Source organism: Garra rufa, chromosome 25, assembly GCF_049309525.1.
Source record: "Garra rufa chromosome 25, GarRuf1.0, whole genome shotgun sequence".
Classification (NCBI taxonomy): Eukaryota; Metazoa; Chordata; class Actinopteri; order Cypriniformes; family Cyprinidae; genus Garra; species Garra rufa.
In genome coordinates this window covers 11,945,793-11,969,734 of record NC_133385.1, presented here as the reverse complement: position 1 = coordinate 11,969,734, position 23,942 = coordinate 11,945,793, and the positions used below count along the sequence as shown (strand labels likewise).

General features: G+C 38.3%; 1 protein-coding gene across 1 annotated transcript in view; it reads left to right on the top strand.

The window, feature by feature from the left end:
* The window catches only part of furinb (furin (paired basic amino acid cleaving enzyme) b), a 167,764-nt gene that overhangs the window by 40,552 nt on the left and 103,270 nt on the right, over window positions 1-23,942 (top strand). Inside the window, exon 3 of the mRNA XM_073831446.1 lies at window positions 19,627-19,725. Coding sequence (XP_073687547.1) covers window positions 19,627-19,725 — 99 coding nt within the window. The remainder of the gene's footprint in view (window positions 1-19,626; window positions 19,726-23,942) is intronic.

Genomic DNA, 23,942 nt, shown 5'->3' with positions numbered 1-23,942 from the left:
ACAACAGACACACATTAGACCCATATCGTGGTCTAAACCAATCAGAGATGAAGGACGGATCCCGCCCCCCCTCTGATTGGCCGTGGTCCAGATATTCCTGTACGTGTGTGTACGTTTGAAAATGCATGTGATGCAGTCAGGATGTCTCTACATTGTTAAGCGTTCACAATGCCTCCTCCGCAAAAACACGGACTGGATCGCGGACTCCATTCATAAAAACCGAATTTACTATGGCGCGGAATGCCACGTAATACGTTGATTTCTGGATTGATAAATCAAAAGTTGGACTGTCACTTAATTCAAATCGCGATATGGACTAGTGTCTATGAAAACTGAAAAGCAAAAAGACCGTTTAAAATGAATCCTGCATGTTCCGTTTGCCTCTATGTATTAATGGTGGAGACGTGTATTATTATTTTTTAACTACACGCGTATAGACTACTGAAGCACGCGTGACGCTCCCGCTAATTTTTGGCATTTGCATCTCACATGAACAGATAAATCTCCAAACCTACTGTGTCACTTTTACCGTTTCATTTGAGAAAGCATCATATCATACAGTACACACAGAAACTTCACGGCAACCTATCAAAAAAAAAGTACGGTTTAACATGAAACAGAACAATATTAGTCATGTATTACTTTTTTACAGTATAATGTAGGTGTTTATATATTCCTATTTATAAATCATATATATGTTTGCCAAAAATTAAAAATGTTTATTTTTCATTTGATTAAAAATAAATAAATGTTTATGCTTTCATTTGATTATGAGAAAAATTAAAACAAGAATTTCCAAAAAAAAAAAAAAAAAAAAAGGTAGAGCCCTATTGTTCAAAATGTTAAAATAGAGAGTTTTGGACTTATTTTTTCACTGAAATTTTTTCGTTATTACACAAAGTAGGGTAAAGTACTGGGGGGAAAAATATGCTTCAAATAAACAACTTTATATTGACCAGATTGTTAGTTAATCATTTACAAGTCAATATTGCCTATATGGACAGGGATTAAAAAATAAATTAAAAAAAAAAGTAAAAAAAAAAGTGAACTTGTAAAACTGCGGTGTTAAATGTGATGGTGTTGAAAATTTGGGTGCACCTAACTTTTGTGCTGGTGCACCTAAGAAAAAAAGTTAGGCGCACCAGTGCAACCAGTGCAAAAAGTTAGTCTAGAGCCCTGTAGTGACTTATTCATAATGATTCATTTGTTTTGTTTCAGAATAAATCAGTATTTTGAGCATGTTAAATTAATGATTCAGTGACTGATTCATAATGAGACACTTGTTTTGTTTCTGAATGAATCAGTGTTTTGATCATATTGTTAAATTCATGATTCATTGACTTATTCATAATGATTCATTTGTTTTGTTTCAGAATAAATCAGTATTTTGAGCATGTTAAATTAATGATTCAGTGACTGATTCATAATGAGACACTTGTTTTGTTTCTGAATGAATCAGTGTTTTGATCATATTGTTAAATTAATGATTCATTGACTTATTCATAATGATTCAGTTGTTTTGTTTCAGAATAAATCAGTATTTTGAGCATTTTAAATTAATGATTCAGTGACTGATTCATAATGAGACACTTGTTTTGTTTCTGAATGAATCAGTGTTTTGATCATATTGTTAAATTAATGATTCATTGACTTATTCATAATGATTCAGTTGTTTTGTTTCAGAATAAATCAGTATTTTGAGCATTTTAAATTAATGATTCAGTGACTGATTCATAATGAGACACTTGTTTTGTTTCTGAATGAATCAGTGTTTTGATCATATTGTTAAATTAATGATTCATTGACTTATTCATAATGATTCAGTTGTTTTGTTTCAGAATAAATCAGTATTTTGAGCATTTTAAATTAATGATTCAGTGACTGATTCATAATGAGACACTTGTTTTGTTTCTGAATGAATCAGTGTTTTGATCATATTGTTAAATTACTGATTCAGTAACCTATTCATAATGGGTCACTTGTTTTGTTTCTAAATGAATCAGTGTTTTCAACATTGTTAAATTCAGTGACTGATTCATAATGAGTCATTTGTTTTGTTTAAGAATGAATCCGTATTTTGAGCATATTACATTAATGAATCTGTGACTGATTCATCATGAGTCACGTGTTTTGTTTCTAAATGAAGCAGTGTTTTGAACATATTGGGAAATTAATGATTCAATGACTGATTCATAATGAGTCACTTGATTCGTTTCTGAATGAATGAATCAGTGTTTTGAACATACTGTTAAATTTATGATTCAATGACTGATTCATAATGAGTCATTTGTTTTGTTTATGAATCAATCTGTTTTGAACATTGTTAAATGAATGATTCAGTGACTGATTCATAATGAGTCACTTGTTTTGTGTCTGAATGAATCTGTTTTGGACATTTTTAAACGAATGATTCAATGAATTATTCTTTAGTCACTTTTTTGTTTTTGAATGAATCAGTGTTTGAAAATATTGTTAAATTAATGATTCAATGACTGATTTGTAATGATTCTCTTGTTTAGTTTCTGAATGAATCAGTGTTTTGAACATATCGGGAAATTAGTGATTCGACTTTAGTGATTAATGACTGATTCATAATGAGTCAGTTGTTCTATTTCTGAATGAATCAGTGTTTTTGAATATTGACATTTTTGGAGTTATTGGAAATGTTTGGATTTTTATAAAAAAATTGATAGATTTTTTTATTTAAAAAATTTACAGTCTACTTTTTTTTGCAGAAAGACTCATTGATATAGTTGTGATTTGCCATGTTTTATCTGAACTAAAGGAATCAATGCTAAAATCAATATTAATCAAAGTATCAAATTATGTTGATCTGTTTTTAAGCATGCTCTCAAATTACAGTCTGCAGTGATGCCAGTGTGCTCACTGCTGATTATTAACTTGCTCACATAATTGTGCAAATTAGAGAGAGCTTTGTTGTGACTAGCTACTTGGCCGGAGAAGCTTGAGAAGCATTGGTTTAGACTGAACGTGGCCGTAAAGCACTAAAGCGAAACGGACCTCGTTAGTCACCATCAGAGCGGCGTAAAATCTCTGTCTGTCAACCTCAGTGCTGTTTGAGGGGGAGAGAGGGAGTGGGAAGCAATTGCTTTATGAAATGAAAAAGGACACTGTGATTCATTCAGGAGGGCTTAGCATCTTCTCACCTCTTCACTGCAGCTCTGACCCGCTCAAGGGAGCGACGATATCCTTTTAGTGCTGGTTGTCATCTGCCTTACAATGGCTTACAACTGGATTTGAGGAGTGAAAGCAGCACCTAGATCAGTATGAAGAGGCTGTTGCAAGCAGGAGTAATTAGCAGATACCAGATTCCTATAGGTCAGATCAATAGATCAGAACGGTGCTGTTGTGCAGGCTGTTCCTCTGTGCTCAACACTTAGGGGATGTTGGATGGCCTTTTCACTGCTCAGCTTTAAGTTAAAAAACAATAGGGCATCTTAAATAAGTCCTTTTAGTGCTGCTTCAACAAAATAAATAAACTGTTAAATAATTAAAACAATGAAAAAAGTAAACATGGTTATGGTTATGGTTTCACGTTATTTACTGGCTGGAAATAATACGAATTTTATTATATTTAATATTTTTATTTTATTATATTTAATATTTTTATTATATTTATATATTTGTATTATACTTAGGCACTAAAACCCTACTGCTGGCCAATGATCAGCAATAGATCAGCAATCTCCACATAAAACTGATAGGGCAGACCAAACCGTAATTCGTAGAGACTTGAAACGTACACCGTCTACAACGTCACCGAGGCTCACCCCAATCAGCCTGACGCTACAGCGATCAAAAGTATGAAATCACTCATAACTCCTAAACCGTTTGTCGCAGGCTCAAGTGTCTTATGTCGAATCTGTGGCTCACGCCGAATAAAACGCACGCCTTGAATTAGTCCGTCACCCTGGCGAAATTGTCAGGAACTTAGCATTTTTTGAAAAATCTACTTTTGCGAACTAGTGCTAAGTTTTTCACCCGATTAGAACCAAACCAGTGCAGGAATATTCTCTGGAGAATATCATTTATTATCAAAAAAAAAAAAGTTTAACTTTCGACTCTCCATCACCAAACACCAAAACGTTCGAAACAGGCAGGGCTGCCTTTACGGAATGAGATATCTTCACCAAACTCAGAACGTGTATGTAAGAGCTTAATCTGAGGTCACATGAAAAAAGTTGCAAAGCTTGGCCACTTGGTGGCACTATAAAAGGGGAAAATACATTAAAACGGCCATAACTGTGCAACCGTTTGTCCTATCGATGTGAAAATCAGTATGTACTGTTTTGGTCCAAAGAGCATCTATAAGGACATTTGCGTATCTAAAAAAAAATGGCCACCACAGGCCGATGAAATTTGCACACCTATTAGACAAGGTTAACGGAGGCCGATTGGAATGAAACTCGGCGGGCATGTTTGACTCACGGCCCTAAAGGTCTGTAAGAAATTTGAAAGAAATCGGCCACATTTTCCAAGTGTGTAAACATTTGTATATTGCACAGTTTTTCACACATACGCAAAATATTCATATCATACGATTAACCGATTGACCTTCTCTTTTCGAACAACTTTGCATCTAGAACCACTGCTGCCAATCAAACTGTTTGTTGGAGAATTGAGAAGATGATAAAAACCTACTTTTACAAACTAGTCCTAGGTTATTCGCTCAATCTGGAAGAAAAAAAAAATGCAGTACAATTCTTTGGACTCTCTAGGTCAATAATTATCAAACAAATGTTGAAATTTACCCTTTGGGAAGCTATAACGGGGTAGTTTAGAAAAGGGGCCTCTCCAAATATGCCCAAAAGCCTATAAAGCCTAAAGAAAACTCAAAACTTCACAAAACCTGGGGAGCACATGCTACAGGTTCTAAACAAGCATGCAAAGTTTTAGGGAGATTGGACCACAGCTGCCACTGTCAGTCATAAATGTTAGAAAGCATCATACTTCTATGGCAAATTACCTGTATTTGCCAAAAATGCTTTTTAATTGATTTAGTTGGTTGCAGGTTTGCTAAATAATATGTAATGTCTTTTTTTATGTGCTTAAATGTCTTAAAGCACTTGAACTCTGGTAATTGCTGCTTGCAGCATATTTATGTTTATTTATTATATTTTTTATTTCTCTTTAGATTTATACACTGCCAAACTTTGGCTGGTAAGGTTCTTTAAAGAAATCTCTTATTCAAACATACAGTATCAATCATCTTTGGTCAATTTAATGCATCCTTTCTGCATTAAAGTGTTTATTTAAAAATAAGTAAATCAAATAAATCAACCTGAAAGTACTTTTATGCCCTTCAGAAACTGTATTTCAGAAAACGAAACCTGTTGATGAACAAAAGCTTTGATGAAGTGTTAGGTTGGAGTGATGCCGTGTGATCGTCCTTTCACGTGGAAATCCCTGATGGTATATAATGAGTTGTTTTACTGGATTGGTTCAGTCACCCTTTCAGTAGGGGTCTGGAAGACAGTGAAGATCTCACAGTTCCCACTGATCATTTCAATGAATCAAAGGCAGATTCTAATGACAGTAATAACGACTTCTTATGAATAATACATCGAGAGATTAACGTCTGTGTGTGCGCGCATGTGTGTTTGTGCGCATCCGAAACTCCCTCACAACTGAGTGGAGCCGAGCAGAGTGCTAATGATCTCTCGTTCCGTCCGTGTGTGTCTGTGTGTACGTGTGCGTTTGGGTAGGTGTGTGTGTTCTCCAAACTTGGAATGTCTCTCTCCGTGTCATTAGTTCTGTCTCCGTTTCCCAGGTAATGACCCCTTTCCTCTCGGCAGCAGTCTGACTTTGTGACTGTATCATTCTCTCTGCCTCTCTCTTTTTGGCTTCAGACAGTCATTTGCCTTTTGATTGTGAGGTGTTTCTCGTGACCTTGGACTGCCTGGTTGCCCTTGAGGAGGAAGAATAGTTCCCAGGAGCCGTTCAGCTGACAATTTGCATTATTCTTAGACAAACTTTAATTTCGAAGCCAATTTAAGTCAGTGTTCTAATATGTTTTCTCTCTTCGGAGCTGTAAAATTTTATAGTCTGAATAATCTGAATGTATTTCCATTGTCATAAATTAACTCTCCCTAGCGTTGACTGATTTGCATCCATATAAAATTCCTATCCATTTATTCGCGAACCGACACACGGTGACATTGAGGATCACAAGGGTCACTGTAATGGATAACCAATCAAGCCCGGCCGCTGTAGTGATTGCGTAAAATGACACTGATAATTAGGTGAAATGGAATTGAATCTTGATAACGATCGCCACCCCCTATCATCTGATCCGGGGTCAGGTGAGGGTTAAAGCCACCATGACTTTTTCTGATAGCCTCAATTTTTTCTCTCCCAGGAAAGTCATTATCAAACGAGAATTTTGCGGCACACCTGACGGTTTGATTTCTTTCACATACAGACAAGTGAGGTTCGTGGAGAGAAAGACAGAGATGGAGGAAAGAGAAGTAAATAGACTGATGGAGAAGCAGCGAGTGTGCGGCGTACGTGTTGACTCACAGTCTGTTGGGATATAGACTGAAGCGAATGTGTGTGTGTTTCTGAGAAACAGAATAGAAACAACATGACTGAAGGAACAGAAAAAAGGGTTATGGACTGTAGAACAGAAAAGTAAGGGTTAGATTCTGTGTGTGTATGTGTGTGTAAGAGAGAAAGAGAAATAAACGGAGTGTTATTACGGTGCAAAAGCTTTTTGATATTGCCAGGCTGTCAATACGGCTTCTGTTGAACTGTTCTGATGGCCTTGACTGAGGAATATTATATAAGCAGGCGTTTTGGCTATATCACTATGTTCTTAAATTATTCATTTGGTCTATAACAACATGCAGCAAGCTGCAAACATCTAATTTAAACTTTAAATAAACAGGTGCTTTCTAAAAATGTCTCAGTGTTTTGTCCAGACAGTGGAGTCAATATGGGCAAAACTAGATGAAAAAATCTTTAAAATATCTTCTTATGTGTTTTACATGCAGAAAGAAAGTCATGCAGGTTTCTCAGGACATTTAAGATTCTGCTCAAGAGCTGGGTAAAAATAATCGATTTCTCAACTTTTTTCTCATTCGTACGAAACTGTATTGATTGTTAAATCCCAAGAATTGATTAGTCTACACTCTTAAAAATAAAGGTGCTTCAAAAGGTTCTTCCAGCGATGCCATAAAAGAACCATTTTTGGTTCCACAAAGAACCATTTAGTCAGGTTCTTTAAAGAACCATTTCTTGCTTGCCTTTTTATAATATGAAGAACCTTATTTGCCCCAAAGAACCTTTTGTGAAACAGAAAGGTTCTTCAGATGTTAAAGGTTCTTCATGAAACATTTAGACAAAAAGGTTCTTCTATGGCATCGTGAAGCACCTTTATTTTTAAGAGTGTAGGCCTGTTTTCGGTTAATGAACGCAAATTTGTAAAGCACCTGACATTAAATAATTCGCAATTAGCTTTGTTCTTTGTTTCTTTTGTTGTGAAACAAAGTTTCAGATTTCATTTTATTACAGTATTCAAACAATAAATGCCATTTCGGTGATGTTTAATGTGATCTAAACGTCTCCTCTGCTTTAATACCAGTTTTAGCTGGAAAATAAACATGAATAAAGGTTAAAAGAAAGAGTACAACTTACCGAAATCAATATCCTGTCTCATGTAATCGCTCAATTAGTATTTTGAACGTGCAAAGACGTCAATATGTCACATAACATCACATTTACCTCAGAAAAAGACATATTTGGTGACCATAAACTAACCTTAAGGGAGATGCATTTTGCTAAATAAATGAGGCATATAACATAATCATTATATTTTTTTATTGTTCTTCAGTGTTTCATTTAGGTTTGAATAAATATGTCAAGTTTTATGACAGCCACCATTTAAATGTTTATTTTTCAAAAAGTGGATTGGAGTAGAAATATAATTTATATAACTTAATTATTATGAAAACTTAAGTGTAATTGAAGCAATTGTATTCAAATCAGTTAATTTGAACCTTTAATATTTTGAAAGTAGTACCAACTGACTCTAATTTATATTTTACAGGATTAGTTGAGAGATTTTTATTTTTGGCTTTTGAATCTCAAGCTTGTCAATCAGAATTGAATCAAATCATTAAATTTCTGTCAAAACCCATCCTTATTCTGCTCTATTTATAAGTCACAAATCAAGTGGAAGTACATTTCTGAAACTGACCATGATTCTAGAACAAATGAGTCCAAGAATGTCCAATGTAAACAGTTTAGCTTGATTCTCAAACACATGACTCTTATAAAATCATTTACATTTATTGATTTGGCAGATGTTTTTATCCAAAGCGACTTACAGCTGAGGAATACAAGCAATTTATCATAAGATGGCAATAAACACGAGTTTATTTATTTAGCCCGTTAGGCTTTCAGTCATCAAAGTAATAAAAGCTAGGACAGAAATGGAATAAAAGATAGAGTATAGAAAAAGTGAAGGCATATATTTTTACAAACTTACTTATTTTTAAATGAGGAGGTAGTTGCTCACGGAAGAAATTAGTTTTCAGTTGTTCCTTTTGAGTGATTCAGCTGTCCAGATGGAGTTAGGTAGGTCATTCCACCAACAGGGTACAGTGAAAGAAAACGTCCTTGAGAGTGTCTCTATGCGATAGGACCACAAGCTGCCGCTCATTTACCAGCTGCAGGCTTCATGCAGAGCCTGTGGCTGTTGTGTAGGTCAGTGGTTTTCAAACTTTTTTGGGGGCGCATAAACAGAGCGCAGAACGCTCACTGCCAACAGAAAACCATTCAAAAGAGGCGCCTCCAATTGCAAAAACGCATTCGGTGTGATCGCCGCCTAATCCCTGCCGTCAAGATGGTCCGCATCTCATCATGGATCAGGGCAAGTGAAAATTAAATCTGTCACAGGGGTGGTTAGATTTATTCACAAACACGTTAAAAATATTTATTGAACGCTTCTTTCTTTTCACTTTTGTTTTTACTGCATTATCATAATCAAAGGCTGTATATAACTTAATATAACCATACAAAACCAGTAGTTCTGTGTGCAATTAGACATTGAGCACCCCCATATTGCCAAAATGGTATGATGCTCGTTTCACCCGCGAAGATTCGACTGTGAGATCGGTGGTCGAATCAGGCTCCGCATATCGATGCATCGAATCTTCGACTATTCGGGGACAGCCCTAATATATATATATATATATACAGTCCGAAATTATTCATACCCCTGGCAAATTCTGACTTAGTTACTTTTATTCAACCAGCAAGTTTTTTTTTGACCGGAAATGACACAGGCTTCTCCCAAAACATAATAAGACAAAGTACAAGTGGCATCATTGTGGAAAAAAATATTACTCATCTTTTATTTACATTTGAACAAAAAGTGGCATGTCCAAAATTATTCATACCCTTCTCAATATTCAATAGAAAAGCCTTTATTGGCTATTACAGCAATCAAACGCTTCCTATAATTGCTGACCAGCTTTTTGCATGTCTTCACTGGTATTTTTTGCCCTTTCACTGGTCTCCTTGCCATCACCCTGATCTTTATCTCCCTCCACAGATTCTCAATTGGATTTAAAGGAGGACTCTGGCTGGGCCACTGCAAAACGTTAATGTTTTGTCTGCTAACCAATTCGTCACCACTTTTGCTGTGTGTTTTGGGTCGTTGTCGTGCTGAAATGTCCACTGGTGCCCAAGGCCAAGTTTCTCTGTAGACTGCCTGATGTTGTTGTTGAGAATTTTGATGTATTGCTCCTTTTTCATGGTACCGTTTACTGTGATTAGGTTCCCTGGTCCATTGGCTGACAAAAAACCCCCCAAAACATTAGGTTTCCACCACCATGTTTGACGGTGAGGATGGTGTTCTTAGCGTTGAAGGCTTCTCCTTTTTTACGCCAAATGAAGGCTACATCATTGTGGCCAAACAATTGCATTTTTGACCAGACCAGAAGTCTTCTTATTTGTCCAGATGAGCATTTGCATTTTCTCTTCATCAGTCCAAATCAAGTGCATCCTACCATAATAAAAAAGTGCCTCACACGGCTCCAGGAGGTGAATAAAGGCCTTCTATAGCAAATCGATGCGTTTTGTAAGAAAAATATGCATATTTAAAACATAAGAATCACTTTAATCTAGCTTCCCCCAACTGGTCGTACCCGGAAGCAGCTCCAGACGGATGACGTCGGATGTCGGCGTTGCGCATGCGCCTGTGAGTTTCGTGAAAACCAACGAGCAACAGAAGCAAAGTTTCCTTACTTTAGCAATGGAAAACCAGTCTCCTCTTGGTTTATATCAAAATCCTTTAACATTTTCCTTTACAAATCCTTGTTTTAAAATTCTAATTTTTGTTTTTTTCTTGCCACGGCACGTTCGCATATTACGTCATCCACCTGGAGCTGCTTCCAGGTACGACCAGTTGGCGGAACCAACTTTAAATGTGGATATTTTCCTTACAAAAATGCATCGATTCGCTACAGGAGGCCTTTACTCACACCCCCCGGAGCCATGTAAGGCACTTTTTTTATTATGGATGAATGCACTTTATTGGACTTGTTTTGGACTCATGAAGTGAAACACCCGACCATGCCATTGTAAAGCTTGAAAATGCCAGGATAATTTTTTATATAACTCCGATTGGATTCTTCTGAATGTAGAAAGTAATATACACCTAGGATGCCTGAAGGGAGAGTGAATCATGGGCTAATTTTCATTTTTGGGTGAACTAACTCTTCAAGTTTGCTAGTTGCCACTTCCTTCCTCTCTAAATCTTGAACTTTGTTACATACATATACACAATTTTCTCAAATCAACCTGGCGAACCATTTTTAAGTCCCGTTACCCAGGGTTTGAAAACTGCTGTAGGCAGAATTTCTTGTTGTTAGTGAATTGAAAAAATCCAATATGACCACTCTAGTTTTATTATTCTCTAGTATCAAATTATTCTCATAAACATGTGAGGCAGTTCTTTGTAGCGAATCAAAAACAAAGTAAGTAGTGAAGCTTGGTTCCTAAACTAAGACTCTTTTTAGTAAATCTGAAAGTTTTTTTGAGCTGTGTTTTGGATGTATTCTTTTGTACATCTCCTGATTTTGAGATATATGTATTATTTTATTGTACCAAATGGGTTATGGCACATTGAACAGAAATCAGTGAAAAGGCATGAGTGAATGTAATGGACAATCACATTAGATGACTTCATATCCTTCTGTGTCGGCTGGGGAATGTGAAAATTTGGCCCCAAGTAAGAAGTCACTCAGCAGGGGAGATAAATTACCACCACCTTTGTTACAGTCATTTTTAAGAACTTCCTCGTTTCATTTTAAAGTGCAGCGTCATTGACATTTAGCTGAAGGCAACATAGACTTTGTTAGTAGAGCGTGTGTACATTGCTCCAGCTAATACACACCTACGTGCTTTCATTGCCCTTCACTCTCTCTCTCTCTCTATCTGCCCTTCATTCTTCTATATTATCAAAGAAAACCTCCTTGGTTGAATAAGGTTGAATAAAATTTCTTCTCATCGCAGTTAGATTAATGTTATCCCTCGTGACTGCGGAGATGGGACAGAAATACCGCTCCATCACCTCTGTCAGCAGCTCTCAGATCGAAGTGTGTGTAAAAGCGAGTGTTTCATTTTTAAGGCGAAAAACATAAGAAACGCTGCCAGCAGATTCATATTCGATGCATCGTCGGACCAGAGGAAATATGCAGCGTATACTAATTTAGTGAACATATTCTTCAGCCCACTGGGAGGTTTAAAACTTATTCAACCAGATGGATCCTCTTGAAGTTCACTGCTTTATTCTTTCTTGTTTTATCACACACACACACACACACACACACACACATCTTGGTTCATTAAACTCAATCCTTATTAAGCATCATCACCGAAGGTCATCATCTTGGCAGTAAAGGTTGTGGATGTGCTTGCTATGGTTATTTCACAATAACCTGAATGCAAATACAAAATATGCAGGACACACACACACACACCCTCTTGCTCACATTAAATTTGTTTTCCCAGAAGTCTAGCTGCTAGATAAAATGTTGAAAAATGACAATTCTGATATCAATTACTCTCTCATTTTGTTTCAGATCTGTATTAGTAAATGTGACAGTGCAATTTTCTAGCAGAAATGTTGAAAGAGTGTACATTTAATGTATATAATATTAACACTTATTTATTTAGAATTAACAGAGCAAGCTATTGAGATCAGATATAGTCAAATTATATGAAAAGACTGTTTTAGTACATTTGTTTGTAGTACAACTTTGTGTTGAAAGAACGGAAACCACAGATACACTGCCAATATCCTCCTCTGTCCCTCACCTGAGCCTTGACTTCTTCGTTCCCCTCGAAAACCAGGATTTGAAAAGGATGTTTGATAAGATTCCTATTGATCGAAGGCCATTTCTGCTACAGTTCTGTATTCCTAAGGTGTGCTGCCTCCTCTGAATTTAATTTAGCCGTAGAACATCAATAGCTCAACGTCAGTGGCTCCTTCGCTTACTTTGGAGCCCAGTGGGGCAGCAAAGGCTGTTATGATGATTTCCCAGAACTGCTCACCCCCCCCCCCCCCCCATGTGTCCCTGCATCTAACATGAATCTATTCATTACTGCTCACTGCGAAGGCAATTATGAAAAATTGATTTATATTGATTTGTGGTATTATGTAAAGCAATTATGCAACTGTACTGATGATGGCAATGAGTAACATGATCAATAGCTGTCGCATGTTTTTCAGGAGCACTGGAACTGGTTACATCAGTGGTTTGATTCAATATAAACATCTCAAATGACTTGCCAAACATAAGGCTGGAAATGAGCATTGCTCCTTTGAAAATCAGTTTTAAGAAAGTGAAAGAAAAAGAATTGTTCTTGGAATAATAAAAGTATACTTGAGGGAGCTTTAACTGTTTTGAGAATTGGAAATGCAATTGCCGGTGTAGCTAAAGCCAATTAGACTTTTTGTATTTCTTTTTTTAACTCATTTTTTATCCTTGCTTTGTTCCTAATTTTTGTTACCCTTTTTTTCCTGATGCATATTGCATGATTCTGATTGGCTTCATGCAGCTTCTGAGACTTGGTGTTACTTGACTGATGTAATACATTTTTTTCAAGGAAAGAACTAATACGTTTGCAAGTTTGGAGGCATTAAATCCTTCCTTTGAGGCTCATAGTAAGGCACAGTTTATCTTTATGTGTGTAAATTATTGGTACTTCTTACTTTGGGACAACATTAATGCTCTTTTTTCTGTGTTGTCTGTATAACTGTTCATGGACTGAGACTGCTGTGACAGTCGTTATTGTGTCACCCTTAAAGGCTGTATCAGCGATTTCAAGCCTGAAACATAAAGTGTCACATTCAGCTTACCTTTCTTCACGATCCGCTTGCTGCCTGCCCCATAAATTGGCTGTAAAAAAACCGCATCTCTGTGGTCAGCCTAGGGTCCGAGATATGCCAAAAAAAACAATCGATGCTACCAACCTTTCCACAGAAAAACAAACAGTGTTCCAACCAATCACCGTCAGGGGGTTGGTGTTGTGGACTTTCGTACTGGTGCAGGGATGTGAGGGAGGCGGAGCGAAAGTCCACAACACCAAACCCCCTTGTTTTTCTGTGGAAAGGTTGGTAGCATCGATTGTTTTTTTGGCATATCTCGGACCCTAGGCTGACCACAGAGACACGTTTTTTTAATCTGAATGTGACACTTTATGTTTCAGGCTTGAAATCGCTGATACAGCCTTTAATGACACAAAAAACTAAATGAATTGTGATTGGTCTCTTTATGTGTCTGAAAAGTCAGAGTCTTGGAAAAAGTCTTTTTTCACAAATTTTGTATGTATGCAAGTTGTATAATATCTAAGGTACACACTGTGCAGTTAATTTTCATATTGTATTTTCAGAAAGTTTTGAAAAACCCATGTTTTGGTTGTGACTGCACATTTTCGGTAGCGACCACATCACATTACAGAACTTTAACCCTCATTCTAAAACACTGCTAAATCATACTAAAATTTAATTAAAATGTGCATAAGTGTGCTAAAATTTAGTTTATTTCCCTAAATTAAGGATTATGTGTTCCCTTTCAGTTTCAGTCACTACTGAAACAATGATGATATGTTTCGGTCCTGACTGTTTCGGTAATGACAATCTTAGATACTTTTGGGCCCAGCTCAAAGATGCTAATCAGATGCAAACCCCCCCCCCCCCCCCTCCCCAAAAAAACCCCAATGATGTCTACTAAAGCTTCACTAAAAGTTTTGGTCGTGACTGTTACGGTAGTGACACTTTTAGATACTTTTGGGCCCAGCTCAAAGATGCTAATCAGCACATGGTTAGCTAGCACAGATCTGAACAGTTGTACACATAAAAACTCAATTTTATGCAATAATACCAAAAAAAAAAAAGATGTCTCTACTGAAACTTCATTATAAGTTTTGGTCGTGACTGTTTCGGTAGTGACAATTTTAGATACTTTTGAGCCTAGCTCAAAGATGCTAATCAGCACATGGTTAGCTAGCACAGTTATTAACAGTTGCACATACATAACTCAATTTTATGGCAAAACCCCCCATTTTTTTGGGGGGGGGGGGGGGGGGTTGCCATAAAATTGAGTTTTTATGTGTACAACTGTTCAGAATTGTGCTTTAGCTAGCACACTTCTGAACAGTTGTGGCAATTTTATGGCAAAACCCCCCAAAAACCAATGATGTCTCTACTAAAACTTCACTAAAAGTTTTGGTTGTGACTGTTTGGGTAGTGACAATTGTTGATACTTTCATTTTGCACCATTCCTGTAGAATATAGGCCTTTATTACACGTCTCTTTGGAATGCTTGATGCTGATTGGTCAGTTGAGACATTTGCAGGTTCGTTCTTTTCAAATAATCACCGCTCCAAAGTAATAACGCATAGCCGGTACTACTTGTATGTTTAAAAATCCCTCCGTGCCAACAAAGATTACCGTTTGGCGCCATCTTGTGACAAACACTGGACAACCACAATTAACAATGGAAAATTTCGACATTAATCTATTTAAATTGTCTTACTAACGTACATAGTTTGAATGTTAGTCACGCGATACTATATCGTTTCGCGGAAGGATAAAAATGTTAATTTAAAACAAATATGCCAATAAAAGGTTTCAAATTCATATTCATGTCCAGTTTTTTTCCTTATGTGGCAAGTAGCCGTGTAATAAGCGGGATAATGTACAGGCAGCCGGTAGTTATCGCGAAATAAGCCCCTTCAGTGTGATACACTGTCGGGGCTTATTTCTGCGATAACTACCGGCTGCCTGTACATTATCCCTTACATATAAGATGCATTTGATAGTCTAAATTAAAGATTTAAGAAGTCAAATAAACAGGATTTTGCCTAAAACAGCCTGTTGAGGTCCAAGCATCAAAGAGTGTGCAAAATGATCCTGAAAGTGGCAGGAAAGTTGACAGAAACTGATACGAAAGTGTAGAATATGGCCTTTTTAAAAGTTTATGTTCTTTTTACAGGATGCCATAATTACATCAGTAAAGCACTGTGGTAACAAATATGCCTCACGTCTTAAAGGTTTGTGTGTGTGAACCTTCCTTCATGTAGTCCAATAACTTCTCCATCTGGATGTGCTGTGTTAGCAGACTACAAATAAAAGCATCCTCACCATCTTTAGGTCTAATAAAGGCACAGTCTCTCAGTATGTGTCATGTCCAGAGGAATTGGCTTTGAGAGAAGCCAGCGAGTCTTTCAGATCTCTGGTCTGTGAGTTTATGAATTATACACTCACACATCAGGCCAAAGAGAGTAATGATGTTCACTTTCACTTCTTCTGTAGATCAAAGTTAAGCTTTAGCCATCTTTCTTTCCATCTCTCTTTTTGGTTCCATCTTCATCCATCTCTGTCTCTCTCTCTCTCATACACACATGCTAAAATACGCTCACAAAGACACTTACACACACAGTTGTAGTATTAAAATCTTAGTGTAGGTGAAAGAGACTGAATAACTGTGATTCACAGAGTATAAAAAACAAGTAGAGGATGAAACGAAGTGGTGTGTGAATTCTGTGACACATTTGACAGCACATGCAGTGTGATTTGAACTGTAAAAGCTGAAAGCTGATCTCAGTCGCCAGAGCGTTAGACCCCATCCTAGTTAACAACATGCTACACAAATCCTGCAGACCCTGTCCGCCACGCTGAGGCAGATCAGGGAAAACCTTTATTGGTCGCAGGTTACTCTTTTATAACACAAGAGGCTTAAATGGGGCTCCCAGTTAAGAAAAAACAGATAGCTAATAAGATACTAATACTAAATGCATTATTAATTTACTTTAAAGAGCAGGTCATTTGTTTTTTTTAATGTGTCCTAATATTGTGTTGGAGCCCCCTACAAACAGGTCAGAAAACATTGTAATTTTCTCAGAATATACAGTCAAGCCTGAAATTATTCATACTCCTGGCAAATTCTGACTTAAAGTTACTTTTATTCAACCAGCAAGTTTTTTTTTTTATTAGAAATGACACAGATGTCTCCCAGAAGATAATAAGACAATGTACAAGAGGCATCATTGTGGAAAGAATTATTACTCATCTTTTATTTACATTTGAACAAAAAGTGGCATGTCTAAAATTATTCATACCATTCTCAATAATCAATAGAAAAACCTTTATTGGCTATTACAGCAATCAAACGCTTCCTGTAATTGCTGAGCAGCTTTTTGCATGTCTCCACTGGTATTTTTGCCCATTCATCTTTAGCGATGAGCCCCAACTCTTTCAGGTTGGAGGGTCTCCTTGCCATCACCCTGATCATTAGCTCCCTCCACAGATTCTCAATTGGATTTAAGTCAGGACTCTGGCTGGGCCACTGCAAAACGTTAATGTTTTGTCTGCTGACCATTTCTTCACCACTTTTGCTGTGTGTTTTGGGTCGTTGTCGTGCTGTAATGTCCACTGGTGCCCAAGGCCAAGTTTCTCTGCAGACTGCCTGATGTTGTTGTTGAGAATTTTGATGTATTGCTCCTTTTTCATGGTGCTGTTTACTGTGATTAGGTTCTGGTCCACCGGCTAAACCCCCCCCCCCCCCCCCCCCATTAGGTTTAGGAAAAAAACATTAGGTTCCCACCACCATGTTTGACATTGGGGATGGTGTTCTTAGAGTTGAAGGCTTCTCCTTTTTTACGCCAAATGAAGGCTACATAATTGTGGCCAAACAATTAAATTTTTGTTTCAGCTGACTATAAAACAGAAGACCAGAAGTCTTCTTCTTTGTCCAGATGAGCATTTGCAAAGGCCAAGCAGGCTTTTGTGTACCTTATCTGGAGAAGTGGTGTCCTCCTTGGTCTGCGTCTTTGGAACCCAGTGGTGTGCAGTGTCCATTGGACTGTCTGCCTTGAGATGTTGCCACCAGGAGAGCCCAGATTCATCAGGATGGCCTTGGTGGTGATCCTTGGATTCTTTTTTACCTCTCACTATCCTCCTGGCCAGCACAGGTGTCACTTTTGGCTTCTGAAAAATGAAAATTCTGTCATTAATTACTTACCTTCCCTCATTTCGTTCCAAATCCGTAAGACCTTTGTTTATCTTCAGAACACAAATTAAGATATTTTTGATGAACTCCAAGAGATTTCTGACACTGCATAGACAGCAATGCAACTGACATGTTCAAAGGTAGTAAGGACTCTCGTAGCTTCTTAAAATTATGGTTGAACCACTGTCATATGGAGTATTTTATCAACGCCATTACTACCTTTCTTGGTCTGTGCATGGTCAGAAAGCTCTTGATTTCATCTAAAATACCTTTTTTTTCTGAAATGAGCGAAGGTCTTACGGGTTTGGAACGACATGGGGGTTTTAATGACAGAATTTTCCTTTTTGGATGATCCATCTCTTTTATTTTTTATTTTTATAATTGTGTTATTGTATTTTTTTGCATGGTACAAGATACTCGTCTTTGATGGATTCTGGTAGTATTTTGTTAGTAGATTCCAACCAACGATTGAACGTTTTTGAGCATTTTATTAAAGGAAACTGTCTCAAAAGAGTAATTTGTTCTTGAATTGGACTACACTGGCCACGTACACTGGTATTTGTTTTTGTGTGCAGGCGATTACATGTGTTGTTTTACTATTATTTTTATGGTACCCCGCTCTGTTTATCTCATCACATTCAAGTCAGACCGCAAACTCATAACTCAGACAAAATATAATTTCTTTTGCCGTGGCTTTGTAGATTCAGCGGCTCAGCAAACACTGGTTGACATAAAGTAAGAGTACAGAGCTCTAAAATTAATATGAATATCAAAGCACACATAATTTGCTCTCTGCAGAATTGAATAAGAAATCTGTTGGCATTTCTGACTTTTGATTGCTGGCTGTAGCTGGAGCAGTTTGTGACATTGTTGATATCTTTTCTAGAGATTGTTACACTAAAGTCTCTTTTAGCTGTCTAGGAGACACAACTGAGATATTAATGAGATGAGATCTGTGATGTTTTCTCTTTTTTTCTTTTCTGAGAGGTTTCAGAACACCGAGCACGACTTTACCCAATTTACCCACTTCAGACACTCACGGTGAGTCCTGCTGGTTTCGGAAAGCATTTCCGTCCCCGTATGATCCCGGGGGAAACCTCTGTAGATTCAGCGAGACAAGTAGATGATGGCAGCAGAGGTCATGTTATTGATCACGAGGACATGGAGAGTTAGAGAGACGGAGACGGCAAAGGAAACCAAGAGACGCCGTCTGCAGGGAAGCAGCAGGGGAAAAGAAGCCCAGCAGGGAAGCGTTTTGATAAATGAACGTCATTTTAGCAAGGAGACACTTGACTGTATAGTGCAGGATCTATTCATTGACGTCACTTCTGAAAGAAATGTGTGGGTATTCGGCCATCCAGAAGTTGCTATGAGCCTTCTACTGGGAACAGAACAAGATGAGTAATGATAGAGGCATGATTCTCTCACATACGCACACACAAGCTCAAAGTACACAAGGTTATGAGCTGCCCGGCTAAGCGCCAGATCCCACACATCAGTGTATGGCGGACCAGACACAGTGAAATTTCTACTTCTATGTGCTGCTTTATTGAACCAAAGCATAACAAAATCACAGCTTCTTTGTATCAGATTAATGAAAGAGAGTCTTTTCTTCTCCATCCCTCCTGCTATTCACCATTTGACATTTTATGTTGTGTGTATGTGTGTATTTTGCTCTGTTTTGTGTGTAGATAGTACCTGAAATTGCAAAGAAATAATTCACACTTGTCACTGTGTCACACCGTGTGTGTATGTGTTATGAAAAAAACCACCTTTCATCATTTTCAGAGAATTTCTCTCAGTGTGAAGCTCTTTTTAGGGTGTGTGTGTTTTTGGATTTGTTCCGTGTTTTGTATTAGGGCTTTAAGAGATAAATGTATGCGGCTGAACCTTTGCAGCTCTGCCCTGAATGTGTGTGTGTTGGAGAGAGAGATGGCCAGGTCTGTGAGCAGGTGTTGGAGTTAATGAGTGTGTTTCCCTCTGGAGTGTAAGACCATATGACCTTGTACGGCGGGTAAGACACGACTCCTTTGCAACAGCACTCTAATATATCACCTCTGTGTGTGTGCGTCTGTGTCCACAGGTTTTCGGGGATTATTATAATTTCCAGCACAGGAGTGTTGTGAGAAGATCTTTGTCCGGCCATCGTGGGGTTCATGTCCGACTGCACGCCGAGCCACAGGTAAAGACGAGCCACATGCAGAATCACTCACAAACATGACTGTACAAATGATAAAGCGGAGAAGTGAGGTGGGAGGTAAAGTAAAAATAAAAACATAGGGTGGGAGGCGATGAGACTTTAGAAGAGATTATAGGGGAGGACATGAGAGAAGGAACAAAAGAAAAAGGAGAAGGTAGGAGGGGGAAGAGAGATAACAAGAAGAAAGGAGATGAGAAGAGATTAAATGAGAGGAAAAAGAGGAGAGAAGAAGAGAGAAGCACATTAAGAGGCGATGAGATGAAAGGAGAGAAGATTGGATACGAGTTGAAAGAAGACATTGCAAGAGGACAGGGAGAGTGGAGACAGGACAAGAAGGTTGGAGATGAAGGAAAAGAGAAGCGATGCAAGGAGAGGGTATGAAAAGTTATATGACAAGATGGGACGAGAGGTGATGAAAGGGAACAAAAGTAGCAGAGATGAGAGTGAGGAGAATATGTGAAATGGGAAAAAATGAGAATGGAGGGAACAGATGAGACTGTTGGAGTGGAGAGGAGACCACACTGAAAGAGAAAAGAGGGGAAGATGACAGGAGATGAGACAGGACAAGAAAAGAAAAGAGACAGGACATGAGATGAAACAACAAGACACTAGAGACGAGAAAAGTAGATGAGACAACACAAGAAGGTTTGGAGATGAAATGAGAGGAGATGTGAGGAGAAATGGAGGAAAAGAGAAACTATGAAAGGACCAGGTGGACAACAGGACCAGGAGACGAGATAAAACAAGGCAAGATGGGAGAGGAACACATTGGATATGAGAGGTTGAACAAATCTTTATTTTAACAAATTTAATTAACAAAAGATTTATAACATTTTCTCAACAAGAATGAAATGAAATTAAAAAGAAAAAGATAAAACTCCATCATCAGTAACACATAAAACCTCATTAATACCCCCAATTCCTAAAAAGCTTTTAACATTATTAATCAATTTATAATATAAAAAATGTTTTTATCCTTCCTTTTACCATACACTTCTGCATTTATTGAACTAAGTTCTAATTCCTTGTTTTTCAAGTTTTGCCATACCAATTAAATAGTTTAATAAACACACTTTTCCTCTATCTACCACTTTATATCTGAGCCCCCCAATAAAAACCTTATAGGAAAACTCCTCATTAAAACCCTGAAACCAAGCATTAAGCAACCTAAAAAGACTTCCAAGTCTCGAACATCTCAAGAACAAGTGTTCAATAGTTTCTACATCTCTACAAAACTTACACTCCTACCCAAATGCTGGATTCAGGTGTGCTACATGAGAAGAGAGATGAGAAGAGATGAAAAGAAAAGTGGGGCAAGGAGAGATATTAGAGATGAGAGGAGATGGGACGAGATAGGAGGACATAAAATGAGACAATAAGAAACTTGAGATCAGAAAAGGAGACTAAATGAGACAACACAAGAAGGCTGGATAAGAAATGAGAGGAGATGTGAAGAGGGGTGGAGGAAAAGAGAAACTATTAAAGGACCAGATGGGAGGAGACAAAATAAAACAAGACAAGATAGGAGAGGAAGAGATGAGAGATGGAGGCAAGAAGAGAAAATGTAAAGCATTTGAAACACATGAAATGGTAAGAGAGATGAGAGAGGAGAACAGATGAAATGGAAATAATGAGAAGGGAGGGAACAGATGAGACAGTTGGAGCTGAGAGGAGACCACATTGAAAGAGAAGAGAGAGGAGGAGAAGAGGGCAGTGGGAAAAAAGAGATATCAGGGGAGAGATGAGAAGAGAGGAAAAGAAAAGTGGGGCAAGAAGAGAAATAGAGATGAAAGAAATGAGACAAGACAAGAAAAGGAGATAGGAGGACATAAGAAGAAACAACAAGAAACTAGAGAAGAGAAAAGAAGACTAAATGAGACAACACAAGAAGGTTGGAGATGAAATGAGAGGAGATGTGAAGAGAGATGGAGGAAAAATGAGAAGGGAGGGAAGAGAAGAGGGCAGATGAAAAGAGATGAAAAGAAAAGTGGGGCAAGGAGAGAAATGGAGACAGGAGGACATGAGATGAAACAATAGGAAACTAGAGATGAGAAAGGAGACAAGATGAGACAACACAAGAAGGTTGAAGATGAAATGAGGGAAACATGAGAAGGGAGGGAACAGATGAGACAGTTGGAGTGGAAAAGAGACCATATTGAAAGAGAGGAGAGGGGAGGAGAAGACGGCAGAGGAAAAAGAGGAGATAGCAGGGACATAAAATGAAACAATAGGAAGCTAGAGAAGAGAAAAGGAGACTAAATGAGAACACAAGAAGGTTGGAGATGTGAAAAGAGGTGGAGGAAACAAGAAACTATGAAAGGATAGTAGACCGGATGGAAAGAGACCAGATGGGAGAGGAACAGATGAGACAGGAAGAGATGAGGTGAGGAGATGAGAAGAAAGAAGAGAAGATGAGAAAGGAGAAGTAGGCAGAGGAGAGGAGGAGACAAGAATAGATGAGAGGACACAAGATGAGAAGAGGAGAGGGGAGAAGACAAGATGAAAAGAGTAAAGGAGGAAGGAGTAAAAAGTAAAGAGATGAGATAAGAGGCAAGGAGAAAAAGGAGACTAGAAGAGGTGAAATGAGAGGAGACGGGATAAGACAAGGCAGCAGGAAAGAAGAGACAATAGACCAAAGGAGGTGAGACAAGAAGGTTGGAGATGAAATAAGGAGAGGAAAAGAGTTGAAAATAAAAAGAGAAAATATGAAAAGATAGGAGACATGATGCGAGAAGATGTGGTGAACTGGGACAAGAGAAGAGAGAAACTGACAAAGCAGGAAGTGATGAGATTAAAAGGATTGAGGCCAGAAGAGCAATAAGAAGGGAGGGGAACAGATGAGACATTAGAAGAGGAAATGGTACAAGAGGAGGCCAGACGAGAGGGGAGGAGAGGTCATTAGCATGCCGTGACAAAGTAGTTGGGCCAGAGTCTCAGATGCTTGAGTGACTGTGATTATTGTTGTGTATGAGGTGTTGTTGGTGTGTGTGTGTGTGTGTGTGTGTGTGTGTGTGTGTGTGTGTGGTAGTACTGAAGTGCAGGACTCTGGCTATGCCGATAAGTTATCTGAGAGCAGCACAGGCGTCCCGAGCGACTGAATATTTGGGCCGCTGGCTGCAGGCTTCCATAGATCTCCTGCTGACAAGCCTCTTATCTTCACTCTCTGAAGCTTCAGACACTAGTTAAAACTCAGTGCACACTCCGGAGATGCAACTACATGGCTAATACCGATGCCCTCCCAGACCCCACCAGACGCCAGCGAAAGAGACCGGATGACTCCTAACACTGATCCATGACAGCGGCGAACGAGAGAGGGGAAGATACAAGCTGGATTGTTGCTCCCATGTGTGCTAGCCTCTATTTATGCAAGGCTAACAGCATCAGGGTTCCGCTCGGGGCCCGTTTCTGCTGCGGCGGGTCAGGCATCCTCGTTGCCAGGGTTCATCTTGGCACAAGCCTCACGCGTACAACACGCACACACGCATCGCCTGCTCTGCATTCCGAGGTCAGCACGGTTTTATGCTAATGAAGCAGATTTCTGAAGGCTGCCGCTTGTAAGCACATTCCCTCCAGCGATGGGAATTTATACCAAATTGAATGCAGGTACGTGAGCGTCTTCCACCTCGCTAACCGGAATTTCATTCCCTCGCAAAAAAAGTCAAAGTGGACTTCTCAGAAGTTTGCTGTGGAACGAAGGGCAGCAAGACGTCAAAGGAACAGGAAATGCATTCTTCCTCCAAATCTGACCTGGCCTTGCTCCACATTTGCTGTTTTCATGATAAATTTAGCCCAGCGCTGGTATTACAGCAAAACAAGGGCGTAAAGGACGACTTCCTCAAAGGATTTCAAGCATGAAGTCACCCTCGTATTTCAGCAGAACACTAGCTAAACGCGTGCTGCTTAAACAAATATAATAAAGCTGCATTTTGTTTTGTAGACAACCATTGATAATTTTTCCAACAGATTTTTTTGATACATACTGTATCAGAATGATTTCTGAAGGATCATGTGACTGAAGATTGGAGAAATGGCTACTAATTTTTTTAATTAAAATAAATGCAGCCTTGGAGAGCATACAATTTATATTTAGGGTTTCAAACCCTATTGTAATGGTTATAAAAGCCAAGGATTAGCAATCTCTACATAAAAGTGATCAGGCAGACCAAACCGTAAGTCATAGAGACTTGAAATTTGGAGGG